The sequence below is a fragment of the Erpetoichthys calabaricus genome, chromosome 1 (assembly GCF_900747795.2).
Source record: "Erpetoichthys calabaricus chromosome 1, fErpCal1.3, whole genome shotgun sequence".
Lineage (NCBI taxonomy): Eukaryota > Metazoa > Chordata > Cladistia > Polypteriformes > Polypteridae > Erpetoichthys > Erpetoichthys calabaricus.
In genome coordinates this window covers 96,769,203-96,791,039 of record NC_041394.2, presented here as the reverse complement: position 1 = coordinate 96,791,039, position 21,837 = coordinate 96,769,203, and the positions used below count along the sequence as shown (strand labels likewise).

Genomic DNA, 21,837 nt, shown 5'->3' with positions numbered 1-21,837 from the left:
TTCAAGTGGGGGAAAAAGTGTTTATTCTCTTTTAAACAGTACATATTAGTGTCACAGCCATGTCCTATACATTAGTTGTAAGTGTAAGGTCTATTGGGAGGATTACATAGCTGTCAGAAAAAAATTACTACCAAAATTTAGGAGCTTCAAAATATTTAAAAAGCAAGGCTACATTGCGTGGACACTAATTTCATTGCAAACATGTTTTAAATTTACAAGCTAATGGTACCAGTAGTAGGACAGTCTACAGCCATATTCAAAGTAATCCCAGATATAAGCCATTTTCTAAGGAAAAGAAAAAACTGATTCTCCCATTTTGGTGATCACCTATGAATATTTGAAATGGTAAAAAAGAGTCCTGAAGCGTGCTGTTGGAATAATTTCATTCAGACTGTTGTAAAAGCAAGTGCTAGAGGAAAAAATAAACAGACGACTTTATCACCCTCCTTGATTAAATCCATCCTTGTAGAATCCAACATTATCTCTTTTTAAGTAAAAAGTAATTAGTAAGTAATAAACTATATCAGCTGACTTCCTTTTAAAAAAAATTTAACTCCAACAATGTGCATCCATCTGGCCTAGAGCAAGAATCTCTTCCTCTAGCTCTTCTCCATCATCATGAAATCGGTCAACAAATGAGCGAATGAGGTCAGCTGCACTGCCGGCATATTCCTGAAGTTCTGTGGTGTCTCCTGTGAAGCAGATGTTTAAAGACAGGAAACATCAGTGCAGGTCACTCACAAAGAAACATAAATTCAGTTGGTCGCATCTTGTCTTGAATAACCTGGTAGTCCAATAATAATACCGATTACTTAGTCACAAAAAAAAAATTACTTGAGGCCTACAATGAATAGTTAGAAAATTTCCAAAAATGCCAAACTATTAGAGGTGTTAATTGGATCTTGTTTTTGGTTTCTGGTTTAGCTTGTATTGTGTATTGATTAACAAGCAGTTAAGGATGAAATGGATGGATATATTGAGAAAAAAATTATTCTAGCTCCGAGTTAATTATATGAAAAGAAATTGGGGAATAAGTAAAAATGAAATCTATCTGTATTAGTTTTCCTGAAAGAAACTGTAAAAATTCTAGTATACTAGTGGTAGTTTCTTTTTGATGAACAAAAAATTAAAACCGCAGTTACCATTAAAAAAAAAACACACAAACACACCTGAACAAACATTCATTTCTGAAATGATTTACTTGATTATGCTGCTCTTGTATTGCTGCTTGTGTCTCATTTATGTGTATCATATTTAGTTACAGTATGTTAGTGCAGTTTTAAGCAAACCTTGCTGTAATATTAAAATGAAGTACTCTGGCACACTGCAACACAAGGACTATCTTCTCCAGCACCTGTGTTTCCAGAAGCACCAACTGATATAGTTACAGAAAGCAAAGAAACGAGTATTTTCATATGAATCTGCTTGTCATATTTGCCTACAACACAAATCTGAAAGCGCCGCCGTGAGTGGCAGCCTTTTCAGCAGCTCCGTGTATGACTATATATGTATGTGTACTTTTCTACTTTTATTTTTCTATTTTTATTTATTGATCACTCCTATTACTTTATTTTATGTGGATTCGTTCCCTGGACACACTTACTTTTACAATGTGGGCATGGATTTTTACACACCGAGACTCGCCTATTCAAGTACTCAACTTCGAGCGCTGAGAACAAATGCCAGTGCTGGTGTGGTTCCATATTTACCTGACGAGGTAAGAAGGCGGTATCGTGGCAGCAGAGCCGGCACTAAGCTAAAAATGAAGCGGCTTGCGAGAAAGTGGCGTTTCAAGCCTTCAGTGCCTTCTGTGATTCTGGGGAATGTAAACTCAATCTCAAATAAGATCGACGAACTGGCTGCGCTGGTGAAAAATGTCAGGACCTACAGAGAATGCAGTTTGTTGTGTTTTTGCGAAACCTGGCTAAATAACACCATCCCAGATGCCAACGTGGAGCTACCCGGGTTTAGCACAGTTAGAGCAGACAGAGATGCAAATACCTGTGGGAAGCACAAAGGAGGAGGACTCGCTCTCTATGTTAATACACGGTGGTGTAACTCTGGACATGTTAACGTCAAAATCTCCACTTGCTGCAGGGATATCGAACTGTTGGCCGTAAGTTTACGTCCCTACTACTTGCCCAGAGAGTTTGGACACGTCATTGTTGTCATCGTGTACATACCTCCTCGGGCGGACGAGGAGTCAGCGAGTGACATCATCCATTCTGCTGTTGCTAAGTTACAAACGCAGCACCCTAAAGCGCTTGTGCTAATCGCTGGAGACTTAAACCATGTGACGCTGGACAAAACATTATCTGCATTCTCCCAGTATGTGGACTGTAACACCCGGGGAAATAAGACTATTGATTTACTGTATGCAAACGTTAAAGATGCATACAGCGCCACCCTGCTGCCTGCGCTTGGGAAAGCAGATCATAACCTGGTTCTGCTTCAGCCTCACTATAAACCAAAAGTGAGAGTCCTACCTCTAACCACACGATCATTCAGGAAGTGGACCCCGGAGGCTGAGAATACTCTGAGAGAATGTTTTGGCACTACAGACTGGGATATCCTGCAGGGATCTCATAGTGAGAACACTGAGGTAAAGTTATTGACTGCACTACTGACTACATCAACTTCTGTATGGACATTGTAGTTCCAGTAAGAACAGTACGCTGCTATGCTAACAACAAGCCATGGATTACAAGTGACATCAAGGGCCTTTTGAACCTGAAGAAAAGGGCTTTTAAAGACGGTGATCAGCATGAGCTCAAGCGCGTGCAGAAGGAACTCCGAGTCCAGCTCAGGGCGGCGAAGGAGCAGTACAGGAGAAAGCTGGTGCAGAAGTTGCAGAATAACAGCATGAAGGAAGTGTGGGATGGGATGAAGATCATCACTGGCTGCAGCTCGAAGCGGGGTACCACCATCGAGAGAGACGTGAAGAGAGCAAACCAAATGAACAACTTCTTTAACAGGTTTGACCACCCTAACCCACTCTCACACTCACCTCGGAGTACTGCACCCTCCACACATCCTTCTGCTGATACCAGCATAGGAAAGACATTCCCACCCATAATTACAACAGAGCAAGTGAGCAGAGAGCTGAGGAGACTTTGTGCCAGCAAAGCAGCGGGTCCAGATGGAGTATCGCCACGACTGCTGAAGGTCTGTGCATCAGAGGTGGGGGGTCCTCTACAGCGCATCTTCAACCTGAGCCTGGAACAGAGGAGAGTCCCGAGGCTTTGGAAAACATCTTGTATCACCCCAGTCCCAAAGGTATCACGTCCTAGTGAGCTGAATGACTTTCGGCCTGTTGCTCTGACATCACATGTGATGAAGACCATGGAGAGGCTGCTGCTTCACCACCTTAGGCTACAGGTTCAACACGCCCTTGACCCTCTGCAGTTTGCATATCAAGAGAAGGTGGGAGCAGAGGATGCCATCATCTATATGCTACACCGATCCCTCTCTCACTTGGACAGAGGCAGTGGTGCTGTAAGAATTATGTTTCTAGACTTCTCTAGCGCCTTCAACACAAACCAACCTCTGCTCCTTAGGGACAAGCTGACAGAGATGGGATTAGATTCATACCTAGTGGCATGGATCGTGGACTATCTTAAAGACAGACCTCAGTATGTGCGTCTTGGGAACTGCACGTCTGACATTGTGGTCAGCAACACAGGAGCGCCACAGGGGACTGTACCTTCTCCGGTCCTGTTCAGCCTATATACATCGGACTTCCAATACAACTCGGAGTCCTGCCATGTGCAAAAGTTCGCTGATGACACTGCTATCGTGGGCTGCATCAGGAATGGGCTGGAGGAGGAGTATAGGGACCTAATCAATGACTTTGTTAAATGGTGCGACTCAAACCACCTACACCTGAACACCAGCAAAACCAAAGAGCTGGTGGTGGATTTTAGGAGGCCCAGACCCCTCATAGACCCCGTGATCATCAGAGGTGACTGTGTGCAGATGGTGCAGACCTATAAATATCTAGGAGTGCAGCTGGATGATAAATTAGACTGGACTACCAATACTGATGCGCTGTACAAGAAAGGACAGAGCCGGTTATACTACCTTAGAAGGCTGGCGTCCTTCAACATCTGCAATAAGATGCTGCAGATGTTCTATCAGACAGTTGTGGCGAGCGCCCTCTTTTACGCAGTGGTGTGCTGGGGAGGCAGCATTAAGAGGAAAGACGCCTCACGCCTGGACAAACTGGTGAGGAAGGCAAGCTCTATTGTTGGCATGGAGCTGGACAGTTTAACATCTGTGGCAGAGCGAAGGGCGCTCAGCAGGCTCCTATCAATTATGGAGAATCCACTGCATCCACTAAACAGTATCATCTCCAGACAGAAGAGCAGCTTCAGCGACAGACTGCTGTCACTGTCCTGCTCCACTGACAGATTGAGGAGATCGTTCCTCCCCCAAACTGTGCGACTCTTTAATTCCATCCGGGGGGGTAAATTTAACATTTAACATTATACATAGTTATTGTCTGTTTTTCACCTGCATTATTATCATTCTTTAATATTTATTGTATCAGTATGCTGCTGCTGAAGAATGTGAATTTCCCATTGGGATTAATAAAGTATCTATCTATCTAAAAGAGTAGGCTTATTGAATGTCTTTAAAATAAAAAGCAAAGGGATATGAAGCATCTCTGAATATTTTACCGATGGAATTTATCAGTATTTAACAAATGGGTAACTTTCAACACATGTTCCTTTTGTAAGAAATTTTAATAATGAATGATAATTCATTATATAAATGCTGTGTTAATAGACAGAGTTAAATGCAGAGGTAAATATATTTAAGCAATATTTTCAATATGAAGCATTCTAATCTCCATTATTACCCAGCAGCCCTGAGGAATCATCTTGCATGGGGTCACCCAGAACTAAATTTAGATGTACCCATATGTGTTGTGTACCATAAATGAGTGTTCCAGTCACACTAATATTAAAAGAATTTACCAAGATGAGCGAAGTCAAGGATTTTTCTTATTAGGTTTAAATGACAATACTTAATATTTGAAAACTTGCAAAGCTGGACACAAGGATAATATAATGAACTACTTCTGGGTGGTATACCGGTTCATACCGAAAAACGTTTATTTTTGTTATGATATGGATTTTTCTTGTACCGCAACACCGGTTTAAATTGCCTAAACGACGTTCGGAGCGTGGAGCAGCAGGAAACTGCTCAAGGGGGGACCTTTTTAACTGCTACACCGTTAATCATATACAATGGAGTACATGCGTTACGGTTAGTGGAAGTGTTGCTTGGGGGCTCTTTCACTGCTACACCGCTAAATAGGCATGCAACGGAGTACATGCAGTAGTATAGGTATTGCACAGTGAAAATGGACAAAGAACATTCCGAAACTGAAGCTGTAGCTGACAAAGTTGAACATGATGACACAGAAGAACTTTTGCTGAAAAAAAAAAAAGGAGTCACGTCCGTTGCCTGGAGATACTTTGGTTTTAAAAGGTTGGATGTGGACCATTATGTTCAAATGTGTAAATACTGTTTCTATACTACTGGATAATACTGCAAGCCAAGTTGTACTGGTTTTATTTTTTTCAATACAGTGTAATGTACCTGGGTACTGTGTAGTAATAAAATAATTAATTCTTTTCATTTATATAGCGCCTTTCTCATTACTCAAAGCGCTCAGCAATTGCAGGTTAAGGGCCTTGCTTAAGGGCCCAACAGAGCAGTGTAATAGTGTGACGACATGTTGACTTTATTCTTGTAATTTGTCATTAAACTAGAACATCGTAAACTAAACTTCATCGTAAAATGAATATTTAATTTACTAGATTTTCTCAAACCCCGTCATAAGTTATATAGCACATTAAATGCTTTGTGTGAAGTGTTCCCCGAGCCATGTTAAATCGGTACGTGCTACTTAAACTGACTTCCTCTTGTACTGAGGAGGCACCCGCACAGAATACATTCACTTCATAATATTCCTGCTCTCTGAAAATGTAGAATGCTAAGATAAATATACTTGATATAATTTTCATGATGAAATGCATTAAAGCATGTATTAATCATGTGAGGGCATGGCGGTGTTAAGGTTGCACTGCTGCCTCGCAGCAAGGGTGTCTCGGGTGTACCCTGCCTTTAATTTGCATATTTTTCTGGTGGGGTTACTCGGCGTGCTTCAGTTTCCTTTCAAAGTCATGTAGGATGTGGGGTTTTGTTATGCTATATTGGCCCTGCTAGTGTATGTTTTGCTCGTATTCACCCTGCAATGTGCTGGCGACTCATTCAGGATTTGCTCCTGCCTCGCACACAATGCTTGCTGGGATGGGCGCAACCCTGAATGGATGGCATAATTAAACATGTATAAATGAAGATTTTTTTTTTAAAGTTCTGAACACTCCGTGGGCTAAGTGTGAAATTAAAATTAGTTATAAAAAGACGTTTATCGTGTGGTGATTGGTTATGTGGAGAAAGAAAAAGGAAGGGTGGGAACTGGGGTTTTGGTATGTCAGGCAGACAGCCCGCATGCAATAAAGAAAGCCCACTCAGAAGAACATCCATTGAATTCTGTGTTCGTGTCTTCGACCACCAGAGCATGAACCCAACATTTACACAATATTTAAGTTCAAACTTGTGCGATAACCATTCATACATCCAGTTTTTTGGAGCCTCGTCACACCTGCCATAAAGTTCTCTACACTGAACATACACCTGGGGACCCCTTACTGCGAGGGTGCAGCACTACCGCCTCACTACCATGCATGTTTAATACCTGCTTTAATGCATTTCATCCTGAAAATGATATCAAGTATATATCTTAGCATTCTAAATTTTCAGAGAGCAGGAATATCATGAAGAGAATGGATTCTGTGCTGTGATCGTTGCCGGCGCCTCCTCTTAGTGTGGAGGAAGTCAGTTTAAGAAGCTTAGTGATTAACAACTGGGTCGGGGAACACAACACAAAGCATTTAATGTGCTACATTAACTTATGACGGGGTTTGAGAAAATCTAGTAAATTAAACATTGATTTTTAGGATGAAGTTTAGTTCACGACATTCTACTTTAATTATAGAATAAACTGAGAATAAAGTGGATATGTCGAGAGTAAAGTCAACATGTTGACTTTATTCTCAACATATACTTTTTTTTTTTCTTCCTTATGTCCATTTTTTTTTTTTCTTCACCGTGGCCCTAATACGCTTCCGTAGGGCTATATCACAAATAGCATTATAAATGCAAGTTGTAGTTTTATTATTTATGTACTGTATATAGCTTAGCTTGAAGCAAGGTCCATATTAATGCAGTTTGCCCAAATGATGGTTAAGTTGGTAAAGATATCATCACCAAGTTGCACTTGTTTTTATTTTATTTTTGTTTGGTGAATACTGTGTAATGCACCTGGGCGTGAAGTAACAGTGCAACTATCAATATTTGTTATTATTTATTAGTTTAAATATTATGCAGTTTAATGATGGTAAAGTTGTTTAAAAAGTCATTTTAACATGTCAGTGGACACAGGTTGTTAACTGAAACAGAAAGTGTAGTTGGTTTACAAAAATATTTACTATTTATTCCTTTTCTAAGACATGTTCAGTGCAATACAACTTTTGACAAGCACCTCTGGATATTTTACGAAGTCTAAATGCCTCTTTGGATGATTGAAAATGTGTTGTCAAAATTATAGTTTAAGTTGTTTGCAAAATTTGTTCAATAAAAAGGTTCTATATTTTGACTGTCATGCAATGCAATTACTTCTCTTCATTAGTGCCACCCCCTTGAAAACTATCACTTTATGGGGCCATGCAAACCTGTATTAATACTTTGTGTGCACATTAAAATGTTTTTTTGTACAATGCTCCTGACAGTGGAATAGGTTATTCTTAGCCAGTCTACGGCAGTAATTGCAGTGGAAAATGTGGTTGACATCCACTCGTGCATGGGAAAAAAATACCGTCCAACACCGTGAAACCGGTATAATTTTGAAAAATACTGTGATATAGAATTTTGGTCATACCGCCCAGCACTATAATGAACGTTCAATTGCAACTCCAGCTCCCATAGAATACTTTAAGAAGTCCACATTTGGCCCCCGGTTTTATAATGAAATAAAGCTTGCTAGCTTCTTATATGACTGTGTCTGAATATATATTTTTATTATTACATAAAGGACTACATAAAAATTTTGTACTGTGCTGATATAAGCCTTAATTAGACTAAGGAAGTTTGAATTTGAAAGTCTGTACGGACCCAAATGTTGCTATTTAGAATGTATTCTATGCAGTTTCCATTAATTACCTTGAACTCTCGTATTGGCTTGGACAAACAACTTCCGAGCCTCCTTTCTTAGCAGCACAGTTTCTCGAAGAGTTAGGAACTTTTCTGGTTCATTGTCTGTTACAGAAGAGTAACCTTCATATAGGGCACGTCCACCCTCAACATCTGCTGTAGACTTGTGGATCTAGAAAAATTTGAACAAAAGAAAAATCCGGTCATAATGAAGTTTTCCTAAAACGTTTTTTTTTTGGAGGTCATTCTGGTTTTACATCTAAAACAATGAAAAAAATCTATATTACAGACATGGTTCAAAATAGGCCTTAAGGACTAAAACACAAAAATAAAAAATAAAGACCAGTGATCTAATAACATTTGCTAAATAAAAACAGACTTTATTATGATGCATTTCCACAGAGATTCATGCATTCCATTTCAAATTTATGCTGAATTCTCTTCGATTTTTATTTTTTTTTGTACAGTAGTTTATGTGCAGTTTAACTATACTAATTTTTTTTGATAGTTATATTAAAGGAAAAGCAATGATGATTAAAGTACCATAATTGGACAGAAGGTGAACTATGTTACAGCCAATATGTGAAAGTAAAACAATTACCATATGCTCAAAAGTCACAAGTGATTGAAAGATAAGTTTTGAGATGTTGGAATACCTGCAGTCTACGAAGGAATCGCTCAATAGCAGGTTTGCCGACACTCCTAATCTTTGTTCTGTCCAAGGAGATAATGGCATCTGGCTTACCATCTGATCCAACAGTATGCTCTAGGGATACTAAGCCTTCACTTGCCTCCAGAAGTACACGCAGGATCACAAAGCGAGCCTGCATATGAGCCTAAAAGAATGCATTTAACAAAAAAAATAAATAAAAATTACATATAGCAAGTACATAAAGACATATATAGCCCAAAAAGAAAAATGGCATAAGCATCAATAACAGTTTGTGGCTTTAAACATATTTTATAATTTATATTCCTACTAAAAGTAATCTAGTTGCACATTCTTTCAATAATAAATAAGTTTAAAATGTTTCTAAATAAAACGTTTATTACAAGTACATTCATAAAAATTAAGGCATATAGCACTTACATTTTTAAAATAAATGTGTTAAATCAGAACAGTTAAATACTTCTGTAAAATTTCTTTGGTTTCTTCTTCTTACCTGTCTCCAGGTCTTGCTTGCTGGGGTGTAAAATTCAAGGGCCAACACTCCTGCTCTCACCATGTTCAGCCAATTAATATAAACTACATCCTCTGCATCTGATCCTTCTTGACCAAAGATGCTAGAATGAAAAAGAGAGATTTGGTGGAACATTCAAATAAACATTAACAGAAGAAACACTATATTCTATCTATTAGAGACGTTCACCTGCATTTACCTCGGATTACAGTACAGTCTAACACTGAATTTTGCAGTTTTTGCATATCTGCTTTTAACACATGCACAAACGTGGACAAATTTTGAATTTTAAACGAAATTTACTAGTTGCATCTTATTTTAACCAAATTTACTGATAATATATTTCACAGTTTTAAAATTTACACAGGTTAAATATTGGAATACAAATTCAGAAAAAAAATTATTTCTGAAATGTTTGTCTTTCTATAGCTCAAATTATGCAAGTTCTACTTTAGTGTTCAAATAAGTGCGGTCTGAGAATTCCCTTTATATAGTATCAGAAATGGACTTTTACTTTGGGCATACATTCTTTACATCTGTATAAATAACAGAAGCTTAGTATTCACATTTAATTATTTGCAGTTTTTCAAAAATGTCTGACTCACTCAATGAATGGAATTCATTTTTGTAATCCGACTATATTGGCCAGTAGCCCTTCTGCAACATTAATGTTCACATCACAAAGACTTGCCTCGAGCTAAATTAAGACTTACTGAAATATATTCTTTATGTACTGTATCTGCTTGCCAACTAATCATATGTGCCTACATGGGTTTTCCTTCAATATCCCAAATGATGCACTTGTTAGATGTAAATATGTACATGAGTGGGCTCTGGCGTGGATTGTCAACTCTTGGGCAATTTGCTGCCTTGCACCATATTTTGCTAGGATAGGTTCCAGCCCCCAAAACCCTCAAACAGATGGAGCTGAGCGAAGAATGTTAACTTTTTATCATTGCTCAATTCATCGGGATGTTCTATTGTGAACTGCTGCAGTGGTGACACTGCATTTCAAATTATTACTTATTACTATATTACTTAAGAATAAAGGTTTTTTAATAGTTGGTTTAAATTCTACCAACAGACAAACAGAAATCCACCTTTGATGATTTTTCTATTTTAGACACTTGTGAAAAGTCAGAGTGGGTGCCAATTTTCTGCTGTGGGGGAAAAAAAACAACACAAACACCAGGGGCCTCATGTACAGTGTATCTGGAAAGTATTCACAGCGCATCACTTTTTTCACATTTTGTTATGTTACAGCCTTATTCCAAAATGGATTAAATTCATTTTTTTTCCTCAGAATTCTGCACACAACACCCCATAATGACAATGTGAAAAAAGTTTACTTGAGGTTTTTGCAAATTTATTAAAAATAAAAAAAACTGAGAAACCACATGTACATAACTATTCACAGCCTTTGCTCAATACTTTGTCGATGCACCTTTGGCAGCAATTACAGCCTCAAGTCTTTTTGAATATGATGCCACAAGCTTGGCACACCTATCCTTGGCCAGTTTCGCCCATTCCTCTTTGCAACACCTCTCAAGCTCCATCAGGTTGGATGGGAAGCGTCGGTGCACAGCCATTTTAAGATCTCTCCAGTGATGTTCAATCAGATTCAAGTCTGGGCTCAGGCTGGGCCACTCAAGGACATTCACAGAGTTGTCCTGAAGCCACTCCTTTGATATCTTGGCTGTATGCTTAGGGTCGTTGTCCTGCTGAAAGATGAACCATCGCCCCAGTCTGAGGTCAAGAGCGCTCTGGAGCAGGTTTTCATCCAGGATGTCTCTGTACATTGCTGCAGTCATCTTTCCCTTTATTCTGACTAGTCTCCCAGTTCCTGCCGCTGAAAAACATCCCCACAGCATGATGTTGCCACCACCATGCTTCACTGTAGGGATGGTGCCAGGTTTCCTCCAAACGCGACGCCTGGCATTCACACCAAAGAGCTCAATCTTTGTCTCATCAGACCAGAGAATTTTCTTTCTCATGGTCTGAGAGTCCTTTAGGTGCCTTTTGGCAAACTCCAGGCGGGCTGCCAGGTGCCTTTTACTAAGGAGTGGCTTCCGTCTGGCCACTCTACCATACAGGCCTGATTGATGGATTGCTGCAGAGATGGTTGTCCTTCTGGAAGGTTCTCCTCTCTCCACAGAGGACCTCTGGAGCTCTGACAGAGTGACCATCGGGTTCTCAGTCACCTCCCTGACTAAGGCCCTTCTCCCCCGATCGCTCAGTTTAGATGGCCGGCCAGCTCTAGGAAGAGTCCTGGTGGTTTCGAACTTCTTCCATTTATGGATGATGGAGGCCACTGCGCTCATTGGGACCTTCAAAGCAGCAGAAATTTTTCTCTAACCTTCCCCAGATTTGTGCCTCGAGACAATCCTGTCTCGGAGGTCTACAGACAATTCCTTTGACTTCTTGCTTGGTTTGTGCTCTGACATGAACTGTCAACTGTGGGACCTTATATAGACAGGTGTGTGCCTTTCCAAATTATGTCCAACCAACTGAATTTACCACAGGTGGACTCCAATTAAGCTGCAGAAACATCTCAAGGATGATCAGGGGAAACAGGATGCACCTGAGCTCAATTTCGAGCTTCATGGCAAAGGCTGTGAATACTTATGTACATGTGCTTTCTCAATTTTTTTATTTTTAATAAATTTGCAAAAATCTCAAGTAAACTTTTTTCACGTTGTCAATATGGGGTGTTGTGTGTAGAATTCGGAGGAAAAAAATGAATTTAATCCATTTTGGAATAAGGCTGTAACGTAACAAAATGTGGAAAAAGTGATGCGCTGTGAATACTTTCCGGATGCACTGTATAACACCGTGTGTAGAACTCTCACTATAACATAGCATAAGCACAAAAGCAGAAATGTTCATACGCACAAAAAAATTCAGATGCATAAATCTGTGCAAACGCCAACTTCCACGTTCTTCTGCTACATAAATCCCGGTCAGCGTAAAAAGTAATGCACGTACATGCGCCTGCTGTCCCGCCCCAACTCCTCCCAGAATTATGCCTCTTTGAATATGAAAATCAATATAAATAGCCCTTAAGCTCAGCCTTCTGTGAAAAGACAATGGCAAAACAACAAGGGAAAATAGAAGAATTTCAGCGAATACCAAGTGGAGGCAAGGAAAAACTTACTATTTGTTGGTTTAAACAATGGTATAAACAACAAAAGGAAGTTGATCAAGTAACACAGCGTGTCGGAGAAACTCGAAAGCTCAAGTTCAAAAAGTCACACAGTGCCCGAAATAAAAAAGGAAGTAACATATCAAAGTCGATCAAAGGTGAGTCGTACACTGAACACTAAGTGTCATATGAAAGCTTATTAGGGTACAGAGAAAAAAAAAGGCACATAGTGGGGGGAAAAAAGCACAAAATGTCAACTTTAACCTTGAAATTTCCAATTTAATCACGTAGTTTATTTAGTCATTAAAGTAGAACATCATAAACTTCATCTTTAAAATCATTTAATTTACTAGTTTCTCAAATCCCATCGTAACTAAAGTAGCATGTTAAATGCTTTGTTTTGTATTTGACCTTCTATGTGCTCTGTGTGTGAATCACCACGTGCTTCCGGGCTTTCTCTTCCTACGACAGGACACAGAATCCATTACATTTGTAATATTACAGCTCTCTGAATAATTAAAATACTGAGATGTATACATGATATTTTCATGATGATAGGAGTTAAAGCATGTTATTAAACATGGGAACACAGTGGCGCAATGATCATGTTTCACGCAAGAAGCTTGCTGCTCCATGCGCAACCTTCGATGAAATACTTTATTGTAGCAGTACTGTCTCTTTCAAACATACTAACCCCCAATTCCTGTCCTTACTTTTCTTTCTCCAAATACCCAATCGCCACACAATCAGCTCTGTAATAGACGTTAAGCCATCTGTAAGCTTAGAACGCCGATTCTTCAAAACTTAAGGAACATTGAAATATCTTCGTATTACGTGTTTAATTATTCTATCCATCTATCCTTCCAGTGTCGCGTCAGCACCAGCAAGAATACTGCGCGAGGCAGGAACAATCCGTGAACGCTAGCACTGCGGCACCGTGTCCTCACATGTTTAATTATTAACAATATAGATTTAAATGAAGTTAAATTTTTATCTGTGTAATATAAACATATTTTGCTGCATTTCATCTTACAAATGATATCATCATCATATGTAAATACGCGCTTTATAAAGTGGCTCAGGTTGTGCAATATTATAACTGTAGTGCAACTTTACAGTGAGGTAATTGTACTAATGAGTACTAACAGTTCTACAATGAGCATTTGATGGACTGATTGAGTGCGTTTATAGTTCTTGGGATGAAACGGTTTCTGAACTGCAAGGTCCGTACAGGAAAGGCTTTGAAGCGTTTGCTGTGTGAGAGCAGTTGAAATAGGCAGCATGGCTGAGGCACTGTGTGCTTGATGCTATATACTGATAATTCTTTCTGATCAGCTGATGTAGATCTGCGATTCCCCACTCAGATACAGTGATATAACTACTCTGAGTGGTGCACTGAGAGTAATATGGAAAAGATGATCTGCTGTGGCAACCCCTAACAGGAACAGCTGAAAGAAGAACAAGAAGGTGCAGTGAGAGTAACAACGCTAAAGCACCTATGGTATTCGGGATACTTTGGCTATTCCCTGGACCATTATATTGTTACAGGTTAATTACAATCAGATGCCTTAAACTAATAAAAAAAATACAGTTAGTTTCAGTGTATATGATAAAGCCGCGTCAGGGATGTGGAACTAAAAAAGAAAAGTGTAACCACACTGCTTTGACGCTGGGTGCTGCCAGTTTGCAAAACCGAGCAGAGAACTTGTATACGCCAGGGTTGGAGCTACCGTGAAAATGTGCGTGGCTTTACGCCAAGTTTAGGTTTTATACGTCACGATTTGGGTGTGGAAACGTTCGTACGCAACATTTTTGTGCGTATGCACCATTTATACATGAGGCCCCAGGTGAATACTCATCACCCATCTGAAAATTGTACAGTATGACCAGGATAACATTTAACATATACATTAATGTAACAGGTTAATGTAACCTTGGTGTTAAAGTGGCTACAGCAGAGAGTAAGGAGCCATCTCAAGGCTAAGTCACAGAGCAGGAGAAGCTTGAATGCCATCTGTATGGCACATAAAGGTTTCTAAACAACATAAAAAATCTAAGCAATGAAAAAGACTGAATCAATGGAGTCATGTTCTTCAGACTCAAACCTTTATTAATGTGGAATCATTGTAGACAACACTAACTGACCACTGTGTCCGACTATGGAGTTGACAAATTTTCTTTACTTATCCACTATGACATGACTGTTTCAACATTACATTAGACTAGCAGATTTAACTTTTAAGTGGCAAGCAACTCACATCCATGGTACGTAACCATATGTTTAATTTTTAATTCAAATGGATTCTCTTATATATGACACTCCTAAATTAATTACAGGAGCACCTACCTATGGGATTCATATTAAATGTGTGTGTGTGTGTGCGCATTAAGTCTATCTTTTTTTGATAAAATCCACATACAGCACTTTTATTCAACTTCAATCAACAATCTTTATTGTCTTCAGGCAGTTTTGAATGTCTTGGATTTGATTTTACAGGTTCTCCTATCACTGAGAATACTCATAGATAGATATTTTATTAATCCCCAAGGGGAAATTGAATAAACTGTCACAACCTACAAAGAATTGTTACTATTTATTTTGCTTCACACACTTTAAGACGACTATTTTTAAGTTTATAATGCAGACATGAGACTTGAAGACTTATGCCACAAAATTACAAACTTGGCACTTGACTTGAGTTTACCTGAAGAATTTGAGACTTCCTTACTATTTGAAGTTTAAGACCGGAGACTTGCTTGTGCAAAAACCTGTAATCTGCCAAAGTATTAACATCTGCAGTATTCCAAATCATTGTTTAATACAAATCAGTAATGGGTTTATCTTTATCTTTGTTTCCAAATAATGAAAACAGTTGTCAGGAGAATAAGTGGGACTATCTTGTTAAAGGACTAGAAAATGCCTTATAGGAGCCAAATTGAGAAATCCTAATTGGCATTTTAAGAGTTTTTATGCAAACATGTTGGATAAACGGGAACTGCAGGGGATCATTAACTCTCAGAGTGTCCGCCATGAACAGCGGGGTAAAGATATAATCTTGGTGAATATAAAAACATATAGGCATTTGCCCTTTAAGTGTATGTTAGAGTTCTTGGGCATCTTGCTATCATGAATCACCGGAGGTTGTCAGCGGCCTGCCTGGTATCTCCATTAATTTATTTCCCATACCACTACCAAGAAGTAGATTTACTGTAGTTACAGCCTGGAAGTAATCCAAAGGAGGTAACAAGTCACTCTCTATTCCAAGTCTGGAGTCAGAAGCATGTTTCTGGAAAAAGCAGTAGAGAGACACCAACTGAAAGGAGCTACAGGCAGGGACGGTAATGCTTTGAGGCACAGAATGTCTGAAGATTTTTATGTGCATACTGGAAGTGGTAAATTGGGAATCAAGGATAACACCAGTGAGAGTAGTGTTTACTGAGACTCCTGTCAATTTTTGTTCACTCTATAGCCATGTTTTTTTTTTGTTTACTGAAATAATTAAATTAATTCTTGCAGTACTTTTCAGTTCCTTTGGGGACTTTACATTGGACTCTAACAAGTCACAGGAAGCCATCCTATATAATATTCAAGTACAACTGGTAATGTGTTTAGAAAACAAACGGTATATAAGCAATTGAAAGTGTACATACTATAGTGCTTCAGAATTTATAAGTTTAATCAACTTTTTGAACACTTTTTAATTGGTGTCACCTCATTTTCACAAACACTGAAGTTTGTGTAACATAACACAATATCATTCTCGAGCCTGCTTAATTCAGCAGATATTGCATGGGGTGGGAACAAAACCTATTCATGAGCTTCCACATTTAAAGTTGATAAAGCCTAAGAGGACATGAAATGCTAAACATTCACATTTTGCAGGTTTATATATGAAGTGATCTCTTGATCAATTATGCATACTGTGCTCATGCTAAATGGCTTTACTCATGGCCAGGCACTTTTGCATTATACATCACGTTAAAACATATAGATAACTAGTCATTCATAAGCTCATTTGAAAAGGCATAGGTTTTAACTGCCATTAAGGTTAGCATAAGACTTGTAAATAACAGAGGTAAACATGATGCAAGATTAAAAAAAAAAAAAAAAAAAAAAAAAAAAAAAACTTTATATCCACCACAATACATTACATCAACTTTTTTTTATTATTGAAAGACTATATGAATATATCTAGTGACAACAATGACAAATTCACAAGTGGGGAAGTGGGAGGTTTGTTTGTGGTGCAGGGCATATGATGAAATGTGAGATTTACTTGTCAATTTCTTAAAACAGGCCAATATTCATACCCGGATAATTGTTTTCTTTCCACCTGCTTTTACTTATGGTGACAAACATTCATTTTTAAAGATAATGAATAATTAACAGAACTAATCACACACATTTTTGAAAAGGCAGACTCTCATTATCATGTTATTACGTTATTGCTTTACAATCTTTCAGATAAGGAAGATAGAGGCTTCACAGTACGGCTTTAATATTAACTGATCCTGGCACGGGAGAGAGGCGACGTGATGACTATTAATGCACATATGCAAGAAAGAATTTCAGTAAACCTACTGCCCCATTTCATTGTCTGTCTGTCGAAATTTGCCACTCTTTCTTCAATGAAATTTGTCAGGACAGTTCAATTTTTTGTTGAGATATCTTGAATAGAGAGCTCAGTACAAACCTTTGAAATTTCAAAATCTCCCATTGTACATAATTGGTGAATGTGTGGTTTTGTCCATCTCAAAAAAAAAAAAAAAACATTGTGTGTGCCTTCAATTACAGAATAGTTTACTGCTCCAATATTCCTTGACAAAGGTCACTTCAACTTGTATATTTTCTTCTTTTACTAGTCCGACGGCCACTTCTGACAGCAAAACAGATCTCCAATATGAGTTAGTCAAATACTGGGTATGGGGTGCACAATCAAGCTTGCTTGTGTATCACTTCACTTCTTCTACTGCTTAAGGTAACTTAGTTTTTGCCTAGGTGTGTTTTTTTTTTTTTTTTTATAAATGTTCACAACTATCTAAACGAAAGTAAGAGGACTGGAATTATGTAAGTATTGCTCAGTTTGCATAGATTTGTACTCCATATTTAGGCTACATTAAAAAAACAACCTCATGGTGGCATTTTGTGCACATTATAATGACTCTGTATTCCTCTGGTCTGAAATAGCTAACAATTTTGCCTTGAAACTTCCACAGAGATTCTCTCTCTCCACTGGATACGTCTTTCAAAAATATTATGTTTAAGTAATTTGAACAACAATAAGTCACAGACCGTCCACAACCAACAACAGGAAATCAATTGATGACATTTTTACATTGTTTGAATTGAATCTGTTATTTGAGCTATGTTTTTAACTATGCTGGAAAGTGCTGTTAAAGAACATGCACTAAATGTAGCCTACTAAATTCATGCAAATTGCATTCTGTTATTTCCATCACTTTTGAATATCATTCATTAAAAATACTTAAAAACAAAAATATGGTAACTGATTCTTTGATGAAGTCTCTTTATTATAATAAAAAAAATCCTGTGATGTGAAGTCTTTTTGGAATATTTTTTCAAGTCACACCCTCCTCTCAACTATTTTCACCCACGCACATGGTAATCTCACCTCTTATTCGTGTGAATGCTTTAGACAGACACATTTTCTGCTCTCTCAGCTCTTATAACTTTTGACGTTTTCCTCACTTTAAGTTCCCAATTTAAGAAGACGTATTATGTCCAAATCTTATTGAAGAATTTCATCACAAAGGGTTATCAACAGAAAAAATGAGTACACGGGCAATCCTAGCAGCGAGAAGTCAAACGAATTAACGGCAAAAATGTTGCTAAGTTACACATTTAGTTACACGTGTATCAATAGACTATGCTGAAACAGTTGGTAGTGATCGTGAGGAAGATGAAAACAACTTAAAATATCCCGGTCTTCCACCGCACGAATTACTGTAGAAAGAAGGATGTATCCAAGAAAGGTAATGTAGTACATCTTCCGCGGATAACATTACACAACAAAGGAGATCTTGATATGCCATTTGTATTAAAATGTTAACAGTTTCCCATTAGAACAGCTTTTGCAAAGACAATTAACAAATCTCAAAGCCAAACATTCGAAAAAGTCATTTTATTTAATAGAGTGAAAGAAATGGAATTCAATCAGGGCAGTTATACGCTGTGTTGTCACGATGAAAGTCCAAACACAGAATCAAAATTCAATGCAACATTGACGAAATTTAATTCACAAATTGTTTTTAATGAAGTTTTCCAGTAAAAGTTTAAGTTTAAAGAGTATTTGTGTGTTAATTTCAAAGCCAAACAGAATGAAATTGTATTGTCAACGAAAAACTCTTAATGCAACATGAAACATAATTTGCTTTCAAATTATTACGTTTTACTCTTTAATACAGTTAATTACTTGCTGCAATGTAAAATAGTTCAATTATGCATATGTAACAAATCCCATGAAAATAAAAATCTGTTTAAATTGTATCACTCGTATAGCGAGTGATAGAACCACAAAGAGACTAGCACATAGCGCAGGGACGGGGATTGGTGAGCAAAGTGAGCAGGGGGAAAAGCCCCCTAGTAACTAAAAATGTAAATGCTTCAACTATCAAATCAGTTAACCAAGTCCCCAGACACACCTGAATGATAAGCCATGCATATATTTTATAGGAAGTTAAAGCTTTACTCAACAATAGCTTTAAGAATTTTCAAAGTTTGCTGAGAATTCTATCAATGCATACAAAGCACCGAGTCCAGTCTTTCACTGTATGTAACAAGATACTTTGAAAGGAGATTATATTTTCATATTACCAAAAATTAAAACTCTAATGTAGCCCAGTGAAACTGCAGCCCAACTTAGTAACACAAAACTACAAAATTTGGGCTTGGAAACCAAGAGGCAGGATCTGGAAATAAAGTGGAGGTCATTGGTATCATTCTGAATTGTGATAAAAATGTGTAATATAGTATCCTTTATTAATGAGCAACCTTCATATGCACTGTAGGCATTAAAGCACAACCAATTTTTTAACTGTGATTCAGCGGACTTCCGATTTTGTTGAGGATGTGGATAGTGCTTTGAGTACAGAGAAAAGTGCTATATAAATGTAATGAATTATTATTATTTATTTTAAAATTCTTCATTATAGCACCATGAATTTGCAGAGTCAGATTAATAAGTGAGGGTTAACAAAACTTCTGTTTGCATGGATAAAACAGACATGTACCAAATTTTGCAGAAGGAGACCATATTAAATAGAATACCAAAAATAAAAAACTCCAACAGTTGTTTCTTTATTAAAAAATTGGATTTACTAATCCCTAGATTGAATACCTCAGCATTGCAGCATATGCAACAAAGCAATCACTGTAATCATGTTTTAGTTTAGCTGCAATGAAAAACACATACTGTTTACCATAACTCTTCATGTGGAATGAATAACTACTTTTGATGTCACAACTTTGTTCGAACACACAATAGCATAAAAAAAACCATTGATAATCACATACAATTTAAGAATTATCATCATTACTGGCTAAAAATGACAATATTTTAGATAAAAAATTTAAATATAAAAATATTCCCATTATTGAAAGAACACACTGACACAAATCCTCACCTTAATACTCGGTTATTGAGACAGAGGTACAGACCAACGCATTCTGCTCTGCACTCTTCATAGGTTGAAGCAATGGTTGAGAACTTACTGTCCCAAGTTTCACTTCCTTTGTACCAGCTTGAAACCTTAAGGGAAAAAACAGGGTAAAAATCATCTTCATTTGTTTACCTTTACATTAATGTGGTTATAAATATTTGTATTATGAATATATTATGAATTACACAAGGACTACTTTTTAGTTGTTTGTTTAAGCCCCATGTTTAGCAAGTTAATGTTCCACAGAAGTTTCTTTAGACTTATTGACAAATGTAATACTTCCATTCCCTTGTTTGATTACAGGATTTGAAACCATATAAATGTTTCTATCCTCATTTTTACTTATGTCACGTTTGATAACAAGTCAATAGGATTTTTATATAGGAGTTGCTGTACATGTGCTTCCCTCGACTTGACAAGTCAGTTTATGTCCCAGGTACACTTGGGTAAGGATTTGTTGTTCACTATGGTTTCAATTTCCCATAACACATACATTTATTTTTAAATAATTTGTCACAATCTTGTTATGCTCTTATAGACACACACACTGTGATTGTTACATTACAATATCTGTTCTTAGACACAGGAATGTGGGTGCATTTAACAAGCAGTTACAATATAAAAACACCCTAAAGCTACGGAAGGAAGGTGGAAATCTTTCAAATTTGCTATAGTAAACCAACTCACCAGTTCTCCTGTCTCTGGATTTCTCACATTCTTGGAATCAAAGTTGAAGTTTCCCTTTTCATCCTGAAAATGAACAAGTAGTAATCAGGAACGCTCACAAGAATATCTGAGCAAGATACAACTATCTTGGTTTAGGCCAACTGGTAGTAGTTCTGATTTTAGAATCTCTATGGTCTTTATTTAAACATTTCAAAGGATAATCATTCTCAAACTTTAATTTTGAATTATTTCATCTTGAAATAAAGCACCTGCTCCCTTATGTCTATAACAAATATAACATTAAACAAAATATGTAAAAAAAAGAAGTGACATGCATACCTCAACAAAAAGCTTCCCACTGCCATGTCCTAGAAGTTCATGCAAGCCCACTTGCACCTCAAATGATGGGTTCCTCAGTTTGATATAGAGATCCTGTAAAAAGGAATGTTCTTTAATTATTTAACTGTTTTTTTACCATCTTTTAAAGCACCATTAAAAATACTACTACATCAAATCGGAGCAAACCTTGTCCTCCTCCCTCAGGAATGTCAGCTTCTCTTTTTGTGTGGCTGAAGCCACGGCCAACACATTGCCGAGAGACACATTCTTAAAGCCTTCTGACTGACGGATGCAATCATCTGAAGCAGTGAAATACAAAAGGAACAGAGATTTCTCCATGTCACGGTACTAATATTTAATAAGTTATTATTTCTAAACATGTCACACGAAGAGACAGTAAAAATGCATATGCAATGTACATTTTCAAAATACTATCTGATGCAAAAAAAAAAAAAACACACAAACCAAAATCAGGAAATAAAATTGCACATGGAATGTAAAATAATTATAATGTCACAGTTTCCAGAAAAACATTTAACTAAAAAC

At 37.5% G+C, this 21,837-nt stretch overlaps 1 protein-coding gene across 2 annotated transcripts in view; it reads right to left on the bottom strand.

Annotated features, from left to right (window-relative positions):
* dpp3 (dipeptidyl-peptidase 3) overlaps positions 1 to 21,837 on the bottom strand; it is a 63,756-nt gene continuing 41,919 nt past the window's right edge. For both annotated transcript variants that reach the window (XM_028803886.2, XM_028803895.2), the window contains exons 11-18: positions 21,478 to 21,590; positions 21,292 to 21,384; positions 20,974 to 21,036; positions 20,251 to 20,375; positions 9,447 to 9,567; positions 8,940 to 9,119; positions 8,293 to 8,455; positions 1 to 692 (exon numbers count right to left, since the gene is read on the bottom strand). In XM_028803886.2, coding sequence (XP_028659719.1) covers positions 550 to 692; positions 8,293 to 8,455; positions 8,940 to 9,119; positions 9,447 to 9,567; positions 20,251 to 20,375; positions 20,974 to 21,036; positions 21,292 to 21,384; positions 21,478 to 21,590 — 1,001 coding nt within the window. In that variant the 3' untranslated portion in view covers positions 1 to 549. The remainder of the gene's footprint in view (positions 693 to 8,292; positions 8,456 to 8,939; positions 9,120 to 9,446; positions 9,568 to 20,250; positions 20,376 to 20,973; positions 21,037 to 21,291; positions 21,385 to 21,477; positions 21,591 to 21,837) is intronic.